Source organism: Bufo gargarizans, chromosome 1, assembly GCF_014858855.1.
Source record: "Bufo gargarizans isolate SCDJY-AF-19 chromosome 1, ASM1485885v1, whole genome shotgun sequence".
Classification (NCBI taxonomy): Eukaryota; Metazoa; Chordata; class Amphibia; order Anura; family Bufonidae; genus Bufo; species Bufo gargarizans.
In genome coordinates, this window is record NC_058080.1 from 729407022 (window position 1) to 729423470 (window position 16449).

The 16449-nt window shown below is 43.4% G+C and overlaps 1 protein-coding gene and 1 long non-coding RNA gene across 2 annotated transcripts in view; one reads left to right on the plus strand and one right to left on the minus strand.

Moving 5' to 3' along the window:
- The window catches only part of LOC122924880, a 45167-nt gene that overhangs the window by 14122 nt on the left and 14596 nt on the right, over positions 1-16449 (plus strand). The gene's annotated exons all lie outside the window — the stretch shown is intronic.
- Positions 2956-16449, minus strand: part of MTMR12 (myotubularin related protein 12) — a 38167-nt gene continuing 24673 nt past the window's right edge. Inside the window, exons 8-16 of the mRNA XM_044276401.1 lie at positions 15219-15294; positions 14721-14827; positions 14480-14604; positions 13822-13900; positions 12687-12757; positions 12421-12590; positions 9398-9568; positions 8040-8198; positions 2956-5460 (exon numbers count right to left, since the gene is read on the minus strand). Coding sequence (XP_044132336.1) covers positions 4885-5460; positions 8040-8198; positions 9398-9568; positions 12421-12590; positions 12687-12757; positions 13822-13900; positions 14480-14604; positions 14721-14827; positions 15219-15294 — 1534 coding nt within the window. The 3' untranslated portion in view covers positions 2956-4884. The remainder of the gene's footprint in view (positions 5461-8039; positions 8199-9397; positions 9569-12420; positions 12591-12686; positions 12758-13821; positions 13901-14479; positions 14605-14720; positions 14828-15218; positions 15295-16449) is intronic.

Below are 16449 nucleotides of genomic sequence, written 5' to 3' on the forward strand. Positions count from 1 at the left end.
GGATGTGGGAAATCAGTACTCTGACAAAGAAACTCCTTGACCAAAGGGTTCTGTTGACCCATTTCAAGAAACCTCTGGCACTCAGGGACTGCCCAAGTCAGGATCTGGGGGCTAGGTTACAGCTGTGGAATTCCATCAGGATCCCTTTGAAGTTTTTGGACCTGACTTGGTGCTGCTTCCATGGGCAACTGTGTGAGAGGCAATCTGAAGTGTAAGAGCTCTGAGAACAGGGGCTGTCCTCGGGAGGAGTGCGGTGGTGTGCTGGAGAGCATGGACCACTTCCGGCTTTATTTTCCCTTTAACACAGAGGGACCTCCATCGGCTAGCCTAGGCTGGTCAATCTCTCCTATGTGGAATGGGCCTATAGAGCATTCAGTCACCTGAGTGGTAGGGACCGTAACACTAGTAAGCTTAGTGGTTAGGTACTAGACGTGGCATGCACAATGTTTTACAGCACAAAATCCTCCCCGTGGATGAGGTGTTTAGGAACATTCTGGGAAACCTGGTGAAAGTGTGCTCTTTGGAGTACGGGAGGTTGGGGGTGGGTAGAGCCTCTCTCATCTGGAGGGGTTTTGCCTTCGGGGGGTACCCTAGCCTGTTGTCTCCCTTCCTGGTAGTGGCATGATGCCGACACTGTAGATTTTTGTTTTGGTGACTGTATGAGGACATAGGGCTTGCAGGTGCCAAACTTAGGCTTCAGTGGTTGTGTGTAGATGAAAAGCCTCACTATGGGTGGTCTGCCATGTATTTTAGTGTGTGTGTATGTGTGTGTATATATATATATATATATATATATATATATATATACACACACACACACACATATACATATACACACACACATACAGTACAGACCAAAAGTTTGGCCACACCTTCTCATTAAGAGTTTTCTTTATTTTCATGACTATGAAAATTGTAGATTCACACTGAAGGCATCAAAACTATGAATTAACACATGTGGAATTATATATATAACAAAAAAGTGTGAAACAACTGAAAATATGTCATATTCTAGGTTCTTCAAAGTAGCCACCTTTTGCTTTGATTACTGCTTTGCACACTCTTGGCATTCTCTTGATGAGCTTCAAGAGGTAGTCACCTGAAATGGTCTTCCAATAGTCTTGAAGGAGTTAACATGTGTTAATTCATAGTTTTGATGCCTTCAGTGTGAATCTACAATTTTCATAGTCATGAAAATAAAGAAAACTCTTTGAATGAGAAGGTGTGTCCAAACTTTTGGTCTGTACTGTATAATATATATACATACACACACACATATACATACAGTGGATATAAAAAGTCTACACACCCCTGTTAAAATGTCAGGTTTCTGTGATGTAAAAAATATGAGACAAAGATAAATCATTTCAGAACTTTTTCCACCTTTAATGTGACCTATAAACTGTACAACTCTGAAATCTTTAAGGTAGAGGGAAGAAAAAAATATAAAAATAAAATAATATGGTTGCATAAGTGTACACACTCTTAAACTAATACTTTGTTGAAGCACCTTTTGATTTTATTACAGCACTCAGTCTTTTTGGGTATGAGTCTATCAGCATGGCACATTTTGACTTGGCAAGATTTGCCCACTCTTCTTTGCAAAAACACTCCAAATCTGTCAGATTGCGAGGGCATCTCCTGGGCACAGCCCTCTTCAGATCCCCCCACAGATTTTCATCGGATTCAGGTCTGCGCTCTGGCTGGGTCATTCCAAAACTTTATTCTTCTTCTGGTGAAGCCATTCCTTTGTTGATTTGGATGTATGCTTTGGGTCGTTATCATGCTGAAAGATGATGTTCCTCTTCATGTTCAGCTTTCTAGCAGAAGCCTGAAGGTTTTGTGCCAATATTGACTGGTATTTGGAACTGTTCATAATTCCCTCTAGCTTAACTAAGGCCCCAGTTCCAGCTGAAGAAAAACAGCCCTTTGGCATGATGCTGCCCCCACCATGCCGCACTGTGGGTATGGTGTTCTTTTGGTGATGTGCAGTGTTGTTTTTGCGCCAAACATATCTTTTGGAATTATGGCCAAAAAGTTCAACCTTGGTTTCATCAGACCATAACACCTTTTCCCACATGCTTTTCGGAGACTTCAGATGTGTTTTTGAAAAATGTAGCCTGGCTTGGATGTTTTTCTTCGTCAAAAAAGGTTTTCGTCTTGCCACTCTTGGGTTTAGTGTTGGGTTGAGTGGTGGGTAAATGGAGGGAGGGTTCTATGGGACATTGGGGACTTTTGAGATATATTAGAAAATCCTGGGCTGGTTAATGGACATCTGTTATCATATACTGGGGACATGGGATGCAGGACCAGCTCAGGGCCCAACATTTTATTTTATTTTATGTGTGTTGTATTGTATTGACTTCTGTATTTTGCTGTGTGTAGATACAATGCAATCATGTCAGAAATGTTAGTACATTGAAACTGTAAATACTGTATATAGTTGGTGTTCTGTGGGGGAGTGAGTTGGGTTGGACCAGTGTTGTCTGTACCATCCTGAGGTGCATTATGTTCTGTATATTTGTTTGGGTTTGTGTTATGTTTTGGTGTGATTTATAAAACAAATACAGGATGTAACTCAGGATCAGTACAGGATAAGTAATATAATGTACACAGTAATTCCACCAGCAGAATAGTGAGTGCAGCTCTGGAGTACAATACAGGATGTAACTCAGGATCAGTACAGGATAAGTAATGTATGTACACAGTGACTCCACTAGCAGAATAGTGAGTGCAGCTCTGGAGTTTAATACAGGATGTAACTGAGGATCAGTAATGTAATGTATGTACACAGTGACTGCACTAGCAGAATAGTGAGTGCAGCTCTGGAGTACAATACAGGATGTAACTGAGGATCAGTAATGTATGTACACAGTGAATTTACTACTTACATAGATTATATCTGTATAAAATGCTGAGATGCTCAGTTCAGTAAATAAAAAAAGAACAAAAACCTTCTATAGATAAAATATTTAATTACAAAATAGCAACTATAATACATCCTTTTTTTCCATAAAGCAAATGAGGTAAATTTTCTCCTATACATATAAGCTTTTCATACAGTAGTCTGGCAGTAAGCAATTGATAGAACTACATTTATGTACCCCCCACAGTGCATTGCTAACTAAACTACTACAGCAAAGCATGCTGGGAGGTGACGTTCACCAACATAAAAGGCTGCTTCTTAATAGATGTTTTTGGCATTTCATCCCCTTCAGTGGACACCGGCTTTAGTTTCTGGGTCTACAGTGAAAGTTAATAAGATATAGCAGAACTGAACTTGTCATTTGGCAAGATTACTGTAACTTCGATATCACTCAGCACACAAAATAAGCGTTCAATGATGAGATTCGGCCCTGCTATATCTTGATATAAAATAATTGCAATATCTGCAGTGCTAAATTATTTTTTTCAACCACGTCTCCAATGGAAAGTGACATGTATTGTAACATTTTCATATAGATTTATTTAAATATTAACAGTTGCATAAAAAGTCTACGATCAGAGCTATCAGCGCTAGGTAATATGTGGATGGATCCCTAAGTGGTGGCGTGATGATAATCTTAGACTTGTGTCCGCCATATTAATATAAATTAAGGAATGGAAAAAAAAAAAAAAGAAAAAAAAAAAAAAAAGATACTCAAGCATAACCCCCCTGACCGATAACCATCATTACTCTGTATAATTGTACATTGTAGAGGTTATAACTCCGCTTTTCCAGCCTCTCGAATGGCAAAAACCTGTTTATGATGCAGTCATACTGAGAAGCTAGGTGACAATGGCACCCATACGGAGTCATAACCTTTCCACAAAATCTTAAAGGGATTGTACACAATTAGAAAAAAACATGGCTGCTTTCTTCCAAAAACAGCACCACCCCTGTCCACAGATTGTGTGCGGTATTGCAGGTCTGCCCCATTGGCTCCAGTGGAACGGAGCTGCGATAGCAGACAACCCACAGACAGGGGTGGTGCTGTTTTTTGGAAGAAAAAAAAAGCAGCCATGTTTTCCTAATCCCGGACAACCCCCTTTAAAAGAAGTTCTCTCATCACAGACGACCCCTTTAATATAAAAGCAGGTCAGGCTGCCAAGACCCCAGGAAAACAGTTGCTTTTGTCTGAGGGAGGTTGCTCAGTAAAACATTTTTTTACATGTTAGTGCATCTCCATTCTGGCTCAAAGACTGTCTTGAGCTGAGGGATCTAATGGAGCATACGGACATGGGTTCATATCCCATAAACTATGAAAGAGCTGATGGGAAAAGGATGATATTTTCTGTAACTTGTCTCCCATGTTACAGATACCTACTATATTTGACAACCCCTCCCCTCCATTGTTTGTACAGTCAAACACTACTCGAGGCTGCTGTAATCACAGGACTTTATTAGCTGGCAAGTGTCCTCTTCAGACACACAGACCGCTTGTAAATTCCATGTTTGGGCAAGATATTCAAGTTATTTGAGCTAGCTATCACTTTCCCTCTATATGCTCCTGCAGCTGACATCAGCAGGGAGAAAGTAAAGGAATGCAGTAATTTAAGTCTCTTCTTATGCTGTGCTATACTTAACTTTAAAGAGAAATTCTCTCATTTTTTTGGATTGTGATGGGAAGGATGGTTTGGTCCATATATATATTTTTTTTCTTGTATATTCTTTCTGCAAGAAAGACGTCTAGTTTGTTCCTTGTGAACGGTTCATATTTTACTTGCTTTGTAAACAAGACATTAGGTTCTTAACCTAAAAACGATTGTCTAGGAATGCCTGAAATACAAAACCTATAGAAATAAATTATACATTTGGTGAGCAGCACATGGGAATCTGCCAGTGATATAACAGTATACATATATATCTATCTTATTAAATCAAATCTAGAGAGATTACATCAATCATATAGTGCCCAGTTCAAAATCCTCATCATCCCGGTTCACAAGTTCATCCTCCGCTTCCCAGCTCCTCCACGTGGTAGTAGATATAGAAGGTCTAATACAGTTCATATGGAAATGAGCAAAAGGGAACAGTGAGGATCGGCGGACAGACTTTTTACGTCTACTGTCCAGGTCATTCTCCTTGGAGGCTCGATAGGGCAATATTGGTCTCTCGTTCAATTCATTCTTAAGACACTGAATTTCATCCAAGAGCTCCAACACCTTCTGTGTGGCAGCCACATTTCCACCACCGAGTACCTGAGCTTCCGGGATCCAACGCAAGTGTCGCTGGGCCCAGATGCAGATATCAGGCCCCTCGATATGTGGCAGGATCAAGCCATTATAGTCTACTGGTTTTCTGTGCCAATTCTCATAGAAGACCTGGTAATTACTTGGCACTTCATCTGATGCACTTATTAATTTGCTAATTCTTTTACCGAGTAGACTTTTTATAAAAGGTCCAGGTTCCTCTTTGAAGAATCCTCTCTTATTTGAAGATTTTGGCTGGGTAAGAGGCAGAGATAACTGCCTGTGATGCTATAAAAAAAGAAAAATGTCACTGTTATTATATGGAAGTCAAACCATTGGTTTTGTTGAAGTGTATCTTCAGTGAAAAATAAGAATTCCTCAGATCCTTATGTATAAAGCTTTTGCGGTATCTTTACCTTGAAATTTCAGACCTCTGTTTCTTCCAAATTCACAAACATGAAATTGTCTACCATGTTATTGATACAATGGAGCTGCAGCCCGGCCACCAGTCACTGTTTCTATAAACCTGCTTTCTATAGTGGCGCTGCAGCCCGGCCACCAGTCACTGTTTCTATAAACCTGCTCTCTATAGTGGCGCTGCAGCCCGGCCACCAGTCACTGTTTCTATAAACCTGCTCTCTATAGTGATGCTGCAGCCCGGCCACCGGTCACTGTTTCTATAAACCTGCTTTCTATAGTGGCGCTGCAGCCCGGCCACTGTTTCTATAAACCTGCTCTCTATAGTGGTGCTGCAGCCCGGCCACCGGTCACTGTTTCTATAAACCTGCTTTCTATAGTGGCGCTGCAGCCCGGCCACTGTTTCTATAAACCTGCTCTCTATAGTGATGCTGCAGCCCGGCCACCGGCCACCGTTTCTACAAACCTGCTCTCTATAGTGATGCTGCAGCCCGGCCACCGGTCACTGTTTCTACAAACCTGCTCTCTATAGTGATGCTGCAGCCCGGCCACCGGTCACTGTTTCTATAAACCTGCTTTCTATAGTGATGCTGCAGCCCGGCCACCGGTCACTGTTTCTATAAACCTGCTTTCTATAGTTATGCTGCAGCCCGGCCACCGGTCACTGTTTCTATAAACCTGCTCTCTATAGTGATGCTGCAGCCCGGCCACCGGTCACTGTTTCTATAAACCTGCTCTCTATAGTGGTGCTGCAGCCCGGCCACCGGTCACTGTTTCTACAAACCTGCTCTCTATAGTGGCGCTGAAGCCCGGTCACTGTTTCTACAAACCTGCTCTCTATAGTGGTGCTGCAGCCCGGCCACTGGTCACTGTTTCTATAAACCTGCTTTCTATAGTGGCGCTGCAGCCCGGCCACTGTTTCTATAAACCTGCTCTCTATAGTGGTGCTGCAGCCCGGCCACCGGTCACTGTTTCTACAAACCTGCTCTCTATAGTGGCGCTGCAGCCCGGCCACTGGTCACTGTTTCTATAAACCTGCTCTCTATAGTGGTGCTGCAGCCCGGTCACCGGTCACTGTTTCTATAAACCTGCTCTCTATAGTGGCGCTGCAGCCCGGCCACCGGTCACTGTTTCTACAAACCTGCTCTCTATAGTGGCGCTGCAGCCCGGCCACCGGTCACTGTTTCTATAAACCTGCTCTCTATAGTGGTGCTGCAGCCCGGCCACCGGTCACTGTTTCTATAAACCTGCTCTCTATAGTGGTGCTGCAGCCCGGCCACCGGTCACTGTTTCTATAAACCTGCTCTCTATAGTGGTGCTGCAGCCCGGCCACCGGTCACTGTTTCTATAAACCTGCTCTCTATAGTGGCGCTGCAGCCCGGCCACCGGTCACTGTTTCTATAAACCTGCTCTCTATAGTGGTGCTGCAGCCCGGCCACCGGTCACTGTTTCTATAAACCTGCTCTCTATAGTGGTGCTTCACTGTTATTTTTCTGTTCTGATCTGTCAAAAAGCTGATTCTGTCAAAAAAAAAACAAAAAAAACAAACAAACAGATCCTGTGCATCAGTTATGCAATCCAGTACTTTTCTTCCCGTCTAAATAAAACGGATTTCAGACGGTATTGGCTCAAACAGATGCCAAAGGGATCCTGTTTTTGTTTTTCTTTATTCTGTTCTTCTGACGGATCAAAAGAACAGAAAATAAAATAGTGATGTGAACTCTCCCAGAGGCTGCTTTAATCACAGGACAAGCTATTTGGCTTTCTATCCATCAATGTATCCACTTCTGCAGCTGACAACAGCAGGGAGGAAGTAAAGTGCTGCAGTAATTCAAGTCTGCTCCAACTCTGCGCAATATTGAATTGAAGGGAGAGTGTGTAGAGCCTGCACATTAATGAAGAGTATAGAGTGCCTACTTTTTTATTTCTTCATGAAGATCCTAATATGTTAATTTGTGGAAAATGGAAGCTGGCTTGCTCCTAATACCCTGGAAAACAGCCGATTTTGTGATGGGAAACTGTCAGTAAATACACAGCATGGGTCTGCTTGCTAGCGTCTTTCTACTCTGGTATAAGGAGCGAGGGGTCCAAAGGGGAAAACCCCTCTAAGTGGGCATATAGACAGGGTAATCCTAATTGGACAACCAAATGTTTTTTTCTTTTTTTTTTTACTCGACATGTATTCTCTATTACAGTGTTTCCCAACCAGTGTGCCTCCAGCTGTTGCAAAACTACAACTCCCAGTATGCCTGGACAGCCTTTGGGCTGTGCGGGAATGCTGGGAGTTGTAGTTTTGCAACAGCTGGAGGCACACTGGTTGGGAAACACTGCTCTATTATTCCATTCCAGCTACGGTCAATAGAGTGCAGAACTATGGCTAAAAATCACCAGTGCAGAATATAAAGAGAACAGCACTACTGAACCTGCCCCTACCACCTCACCATACTCGCCTTAGAACGTACTCCTTTGCGGCTTTTCTCTTGCTTGGATTTCTCCATGTACAGCAGATTGCTTAGAAACGTCAGAGCTTTAAATTCAAACTGCACCGACCAGTCCCAGACGGAGTAAAAACTCAAAGAGCTGCTTTGTCTGCCGCTGCTGTCCTCAACCTGCCAAGAAAAAGCAGAGAACTTGCAAATTCCAGCAGAAGGAAACAGGTCGCAGCTTAAGCAAACGTGGCCATAATTATTAAATTGCTCCTAGAGGCTGGAGAATGGGCCTCTTGTCAAGTGTTCTCCAGTTACAAAAATGCTGGGATATCTCAATCTATCCGATGATCCACTAGCTGCGGATAGTGCTGCTACCGGAAAACAGGCCAAGTAAAGGAAAAGACAGAATCAAAATGTGCATGACCCCTAATTATTGTATCCAAAACATTTAAATCATGAAATATTATCGTCATCCACAAAAATAACCCCACATAGATTCAATATGAATGTCTATTCTCATCCGCAACATGGATCAGAACATGTTCTATAATTTGCAGAATGGACATATGGATCCATTGCCCCATAGAAATGAATGGATCAGTGTGCTATCCGCAAAAAATTAGGATAGCACACGGATGAAGATTATGGTCATGTGCATGAAGCCTTTTGCCTAGTGCAGAACCTGAAGGAGCAGTGCTTGGCTTCTAACCGATGTTCTTTGACTCTATGACATGCTCTGTCCCCTCAGGCCCTGCACTAAGCATATCACGCTCGCCTATTTTTGGCACTCCCATAGAAATGAAAGGGAGGGCAGCCATGCATGCACGTTCACTTTGGAGGTCCCATTCTAGAGATAGGTGCAGGTCCCACACCTGACACCGGTGGCATATCCTAGCTATATGCCACCAATGTATGAGATAGGCCAACCCCTTTAAAGTCCCAATTGAATTTTATTGCTCACCCTCCACTGGCCCAAAGCTTAATGGTGATGTCATACTCGTGTCCCATCACCCCGGGCATATGGAAGAGAATGCATCAATTCTTTATGCCAGAATGCTGACAGAAAAAAAGTTGCAAGTTTTGGAGCCCACCATTTTTGTGCAGAAAGTTGCGATTGTACGCCACTTTTGAAAAGTGAGTGTTGGTAGGTATGTTACTTAGGAGTATGCCAGATTTATGAACTGCAACTTCTTAAAAAGTTGCAAAAAGGCGCAATCTTACTGCAGTAAGGGGTTGGCATAAAAAAAAAATTAGCCGGAGTAACATCTCTAGACAATAGGGTTATGTTTAAAGATTCTCCACATTTTTCAAACTCCATGTTACGTTTGATGAATTTGACACAAATTATGGCAACGCAGACTTAAGAAAAGCGTTCTTACCCACTTATGCGACTCTTTTTGATGGGGTGAATTGAAGAAGAAAGTGCTGAAGATCGGTATATTGATGCTATCTGACAGGACCGTCAGGTACGTCTCTGAGAACTCAAAGGAGAGTGGGTACTGATGGACCAGCTGCCAAACGCAGTCCAGGAAGAGCAAGAAGATGGGAGACTGGTGGAAAAGAAAAAAAAGTTTTGCACACAAGGTAAAGTTTACAGGGAACTCTGACTATCACCTCCACGTTCTTCTGAAGTCTCATAACCAGTTGTTATCTATAGTGAAATCCACTCCATTTCCTAAAATATTCAGTTTTTGGTTTCTTAGCAGCCAGGTTTTTCTCCCCAGCATCTCCTTGGTTAGATTCCTACTACCGCTGTTCACTCAGTATTAGGCTGCGTTTAGTCATTCGGTGTGTAAATAATTTACTAGGGACATAGACGCCCTGCTTCCACTTGGAATGGGACCAGTACTATACCATGAAAGCAAAGTGCTGGTGGTCACCTTGCAATCACATGGCTTGCAGGAAAAAGACCTAAAGGGGTATTCTCATTATGTGTAATAATACAGTCCTGATCAAAAGTTTACCACTTGAAAAATGTCAAAAAATCATATTTTACATTGTTGGATCTTAACAGGGTTCCAAGTAGAGCTTCAACATGCAACAAGAAGAAATGGGAGCGAGACAAAACATTTTTTGAGCATCCAATTAATTGAAAACAACGAATAAACTGAAACAGGCTGTTTTTCAGCTGATCCAAATTTTAGGACCACATGCCTTTAAAAGGCCAAATCTGTGCAAAGATGTGGATTCATTGTCATTTTCTGTCAGGTAGTCACACGTTGTGATGGCAAAGGCAAAAAAACTCTCCCTTTTTGAACGTGGTCGGGTTGTTGAACTGCATAAGCAGGGTCTCTCACAGCGCGCCATCGCTGCTGAGGTGGGACGCAGTAAGACATTTGGAATTTCTTAAATGATCCTGAGGGTTATGGAACAAAAAAGTCAAGTGGAAGACTCAAAGAAATCTCATCAGCACTGAGCCGGAGGATCCAATTGGCTGTCCGTCAAGACACTGGACGATCCTCAACCCAAATTAAGGCCCTTACTGGTGCTGACTGCAGCCCCATAACCATCAGACGGCATCTGAGACTAAAGGGCTTCAAAAACAAAAACGGCTTCAAAGACCTCGTCTCCTTGAACGCCACAGAACTGCTCGTTTGGACTTTGCAAGAGAGCACCAAACATGGGACATTCAAAAGGTGGAAGAAAGTTTAATTCTATGATGAGAATTTTTTTTAACCTTGATGGTCCTGATAGTTTCCAACGTTACTGGCATGACAAGCAGATCCCACCTGAGATGTTTTCTACGCGCCACAGTAGAGGGGGCGCCATAATGGTCAGGGGTGCTTTTTCCTTGAGTGGAACAATGGAGCTTCAGGAAGTGCGGGGGCGTCAAACGTCCGCTGGCTATGTCCAGATGTTGCAGAGAGCATTCCTCATGACTGAGGGCCCTCGTCTGTGTGGTAACGACTGGGTTTTTCAACAGGACAACGCTACAGTACACTATGCCCACAGGACAAGGGACTTCTTCCAGGAGAATAACATCACTCTTTTGGCCCCTCCTGCTTGTTCCCCTGATCTAAATCCAATTGAGAAAATTTGAGGATGGATGGCAAGGGAAGTTTACAAAAATGGACAACAGTTCCAGACAGTAGATGGCCTTCGTGCGGCCGTCTTCACCACCTGGAGAAATGTTCCCACTCACCTCATGGAAACGCTTGCATCAAGGATGCCGAAACCAATTTTGGAAGTAACAAACAATAACGGCTTCATGTTTGGAAGTTGGATTTCTGTTTTGGGGGGGGTTTAGTTTTTTTTTTGGAGGTGTGGTCCTAAACTTTTGATCAGCTGAAAAACAGCCTGTTTCAGTTTATTCGTTGTTTTCATTAAATTGAATGCTCAAAAAATGTTTGGTCTCACTCCCATCTCTTCTTGTTGCATGTTGAAGCTCTACTCGGAACCTTGTTAAGATCCAGCCATGCTAAATATGATTTTTTGCCATTTTTCAAGTGGTCTTAAACTTTTGATCAGGACTGTATATCCACAGGGTCCCCATTCACCATTCACACGATCGGTGGAGGGCTATCTACAGGAGGATAGTTATCCACTAATGTAATTAGAATACCACTTTACAATACAGCAATGCAAAAAAAAAAAAAAAAAAAAAAGACAATCAAGGCCTAAAATGAAGCAATGCAAAAAACAAAACAAAAAAAATTGTAAGATAAAAAAAAATCTAATAAAATATAGCAATGCTAAATGGAAATGGTTCACTGAACTGTCACGTTAAAAGTGCCTGCAGAAGACACAACCTGTCCAGTTGCCTAGCCAAGCGGACATCAATATAAGCCTTTCCTGCACCTAGGGCTCTAACATTATACGACTGTCTCAGGTAACTGTACCACGGTTGTCTCCTGTGGTCACTTTTAGGGAATGTATTTTGCTGCTGGAAAAAAACCACTGTGGATTTGGCCACAGAATTTACCTTACGCGCTGCACGTGGTGAAATATGCAGCACAAACTAATGGGGATTTTACTATAGAGCATGCCAATTGCTGGGTAGATTCTATGCCGATTTTTAATGCAGCATGTGGCGAATTCTGCAGTCAAAAAAACTTTTGTGCCTAAATGTTTAAATAGTTAACCCAGCACTAGTGTTGAGCGAACTTGTGTTTTAAGGGCGGCGTCTAAAGTTCGGGTTATCGAAGAATTGCATTATGGATTCTAAATTCAGTTATGGTCCGTGGTAACGGAATCCATAACGCGATTCTTCGATAACCCGAACTTTAGACGCCAAACTTAAAACACAAGTTCGCTTAACACTACCCAGCACTACACAGAGCCCATGTCCCAGTTCTGGGTGCCCTATTTACACTGTGTCCAGTCCACAAGCCTTGTCTGCTATCACACTTCAGGAACTCACTCTATGGTCTGCAGCATTTCTTGACCAAGAGCTTGGCCTTACCTCACCCTCGTTGTTCCGAAGATGGTTGCATCTATCCAGAAAACTATGTCCTCCCATAACCCACTCCTTCTGGATAAGGCTCTGGAAGCCGTATCTGGTGCGGTAATGCGGATCCATCATGATCTGCACCAGACTGGAGATTACACAGCAGAAGTCGGAGGCCGTGTCCTCTGCAGGAACATTGGAGAATAACCAACAGGATCACTTAGAAAAAAGCACAAAGGACTAAATGCTCCAAGAGAAGAGACACTAGGAGTTAACGATACCTTTGAGGACAACATTAATTCTTTGGCTTTCCAAATATTCGATCACTTCTATTGATTTCTTGAGGCACTGTCTGGAACAGCAAAAAAGAGAATGGCGGTGAGATCTGAGATGTCAGGATAGAGGTTTTCCAGGCTTCGGGATATTGATGGCCTGTCCTCTGGAGAGGTCATCAATATCAGATCTGTCAGGGACCAACACCTGCTCCAACGATCCGCTGTACTGGGCTTCTGCGGTGCCGAAAACAATGTACGAAGCTGGAGGCAGACAGCTCTGCCCATGGTGTAGTGGCAGTGCCAGGGTGAATGGGAGCGGAGTTTCAGTATGCTGGCGTCGGAAACTACACAATGTACACCGCCTACTGCTTCCATGCGGCACAAAGTCTCTGGCACTGCCGCAGCCCAAAACAGCTGATCGGTGGGGATGCCGGGTGTCGGACCCTCGCCCCCAAATCTGATATTGATTACCTATCCTTAGGATACTGTAACCAATGTTTTTCATGCAACACTAATAAAAGTCAAGAAGAAGAGGTTGCAGTGCTCACTCGAGTGGGGGTGCTGGGAGTTGGACCACCGCCAATTAGATATTTATGATCAATTCTCAGGATAGGCCGTCAATATAAAAAATATAAACAATTTTTTATTATTATTGCATTGTACTTATTTTGAGCTAAAAATCATATATTTTTTTTTCAATTGGCCTTTATTAAAAAATATGGCGTCCTTTTTTCTGTACAGAGCTGAGATTCTCTAGTAGCACCCTTTGGATTTTCTGTCTTTTCCATCAGACCGGGAGCAGACGGACTCCTTATCTCTGCTCTCTGACCTTATAAAACGCTCATTATAGCTCAGTTCTTCTCTTACTGATAAGAATGTGGCTTAAATAAGTGTTTATGACCTCTCAGTAGTTTACAGATGAGGTTTATTAGATGACTGGCACAAAGTGAAAGTACCAATCACACAGCTAGAAAAACAGTTAACCCTTTGTGACAAAATGGCTCAATATTTTTGATAAAGACCAATTGAAAAAATTATTTTTAGCCAAAAATGAGTAAAATGCATCATAAACAAATATTGCCTCCGAAGGTGTACATAGCCTTTAAGTAAAAATTTATGTAGCATAAAGAACGTTACTCACCTTACAATTTCAAGCCAATTGCTCGTGTGCAGTAACGAAAACCACTTTGAGTCCGTGTCCCAGAACTCAGTGGAATTATCTATCAAATAAAAATGGAAAAAAGGAAAGTGTATAATTTACAAGAGAAATTCTCCACTGATCAGCTGATTGAAGGCGCTGTGCCAAGTGAATGGGACAGAGCTGTGATACAGGAACTCCTGCTACAGATTATACATAGCTGGGCCTGGTACATAATGAAGACGCTGCATCGCTTCCCTGAGGATAGACCATCAATGTAAAGTCACAGAGGAACCATTAAAGGGGGTTTCCCAGGACAGGTCAATATCATATCAGTGGGGGTCCGACATCCGGCACCCCGACCAATCAGTTGCAATGCCAGAAATTATACAGTAGACAGAGCTGGAAACAGACAGCGCCATACACTGTATAGTGGCCGTGCCGGGGTACTGCAGCTCACCTCCTACTCAACTGAACAGGAACTAAGCTGCCTTACGCTGGGGCCAGAAACATTACAGGGCCATGGCTGTGCACGTAATACAAAGACGGCTCAAGAATGGTAGTCACTGTAATAGTGCCTGATAATGTCCTAATAGGGCATATGGACAATCCCTTTAAAGGGATCCAATATATGAAAATGGATGTCGAAATACAATCTTACCTATTAGAAACAGCTGCTTAAAGCGAGTGTAGGCCACCAGGATTTCAGAGAGGGAGGGGAGAGTGACTGCTAAATCCTCAATTCTTACTTCCTCCAAGGGGGGCCTGTGAAGGGTCTTCTCCACGCTGCAGGGGAGACACCCAGACAAAACCAAAAAACGTAGGCTTCAACGATTGCAAATGAGTAAGCAGGTTTTATGGACGACGATTATTACAGAAAATCAGACTGGAATAGGACAGACCTGTCCAGGAAGGCTCTCTGCTCCTGTATGGAGGATTCGTCTACTTCTTTAGGGAGGGAGGCCATTTTAAACAAGGCAGCACTATGCGGAGAGGACCAGCACCAAATCTAAAAAGCAAGGAGTTACACACAGTCAGCACCTTTCTTAAAGAACAACCCCGCTCTAAAGAGGACCAAGTCAGCCAAGAATGTAGATTTTGGCTAGAACGGCCGAACATCTAATATGTATGGGGGTGTCCCGACTTTCCCCTGATGGATGTATCAGGCTGTTGGATTGCAAGCGGCCCGGCCCATTCATTCCTGAGGCAAAAGCTGCCAGTTGATTGTAAGCAGGTAGTTTTACCTCGGACATGCACGCTCCGCTCAGCTCAGTTCAGCATGCATGTGTATGTGGGCATAGCTGGTGGCGGAACGAGTCTATATCAAGACAGCCACCCATTTATTGCAGTCTCTGGACTAGAACTAAAAATACCGCTGCATGGAGCAGTCAGGTACTCACAGGAATCCCTCTGCCCTGGAATTTATACACGCTCTCGTCCGACAGTGACACGGGGACGACAAAGTATGGAGGTAACCTGCAGAAAGATGAAAGAAGAGAGCTATTAAATATACACCGCTGTAGACCCTCCATGACAGATATTGCCCTCTTAAAGGGGTTCTCCGCCTTTTAGATATTGATGGCCTACCCTCACCCTCAATCGGTGCTAAGCTGCAGTACAACGGGATGGCCGCTACACAGTGGAGAGAAGCTTCTCCTTCCGGCCCTGTCCCCTGCCACAAACAGCTGATCGGTTGGGGGTGTCGGACACTGATGACCTATTAGTAATATCTAAAAAAGTGGAAAATTCCTTTAAAAGGGGTTGTGTTAGCTGGGACGTTGATGGCATATTGCTAGGACGTCAGATAGGGACCCGCACCCACATCTAAGTGTAGGAGAGTGCACCGTGCACACGCTCGCCATTTATTTCTATGAGAGTTCCGAAAAAAAGCCTAGCGAGCGCGCTCAGTAATTTTCAAATGAATGGAGAGTGCATTGCGCAAGATACAATCGGCTGTATCCTTGTTTCCCCTGTTGGGAGGTATTACACCAGGACACAGTCATATACAGTCATCTGATGGATGACTCTGAACGTGCTCTTCCTCTTTAAATCATAAAATTTGTAATGTATCAAAAACTCATGTTACACTTGAGGTCCTGCTACACGGTGACAGGAAGCAACGCAACAAAAAAAGGCTACAGCTACATGGCGTCGTGTCGCACGACATTTTGTATAATGATAGTCAATTCGTCATGCTGTGATGTGACAGTCTCAAAAAAAAAAAAATCCGACTTGGATGGATTTTTTGCGACTGTTGCTTCTGCGGAATGATACGTTGTGACAGTGTGTCGCGGGACACATGTCGCTTGACCTTTAAAGGGGTTTTCCGGGATTTAGAAACTGATGTCCCATCCTCTGGCTAGGTTACCAATATCAAATCGGTGGGGGCCCGACAGCTCCCTGATCGGCTGTTTTTGGCGGCTATCGGATACTAAACAGTGGACGAAGCCAGAAGCAGACCGTTCCCTCCACTGTGTAGTGGCCGTGTCGGGGGACTGCAGTTCAGCTCTCATACAAGGAACTGAGCTGTAATACACCCCCGCGCTGGAATCTACACAGTGGACGGAGCCTTCCATTTACTGTATAGTTTCTGGAGCTGATCATTAGGGGTGCAGGGTGAGCTGGCTTGGA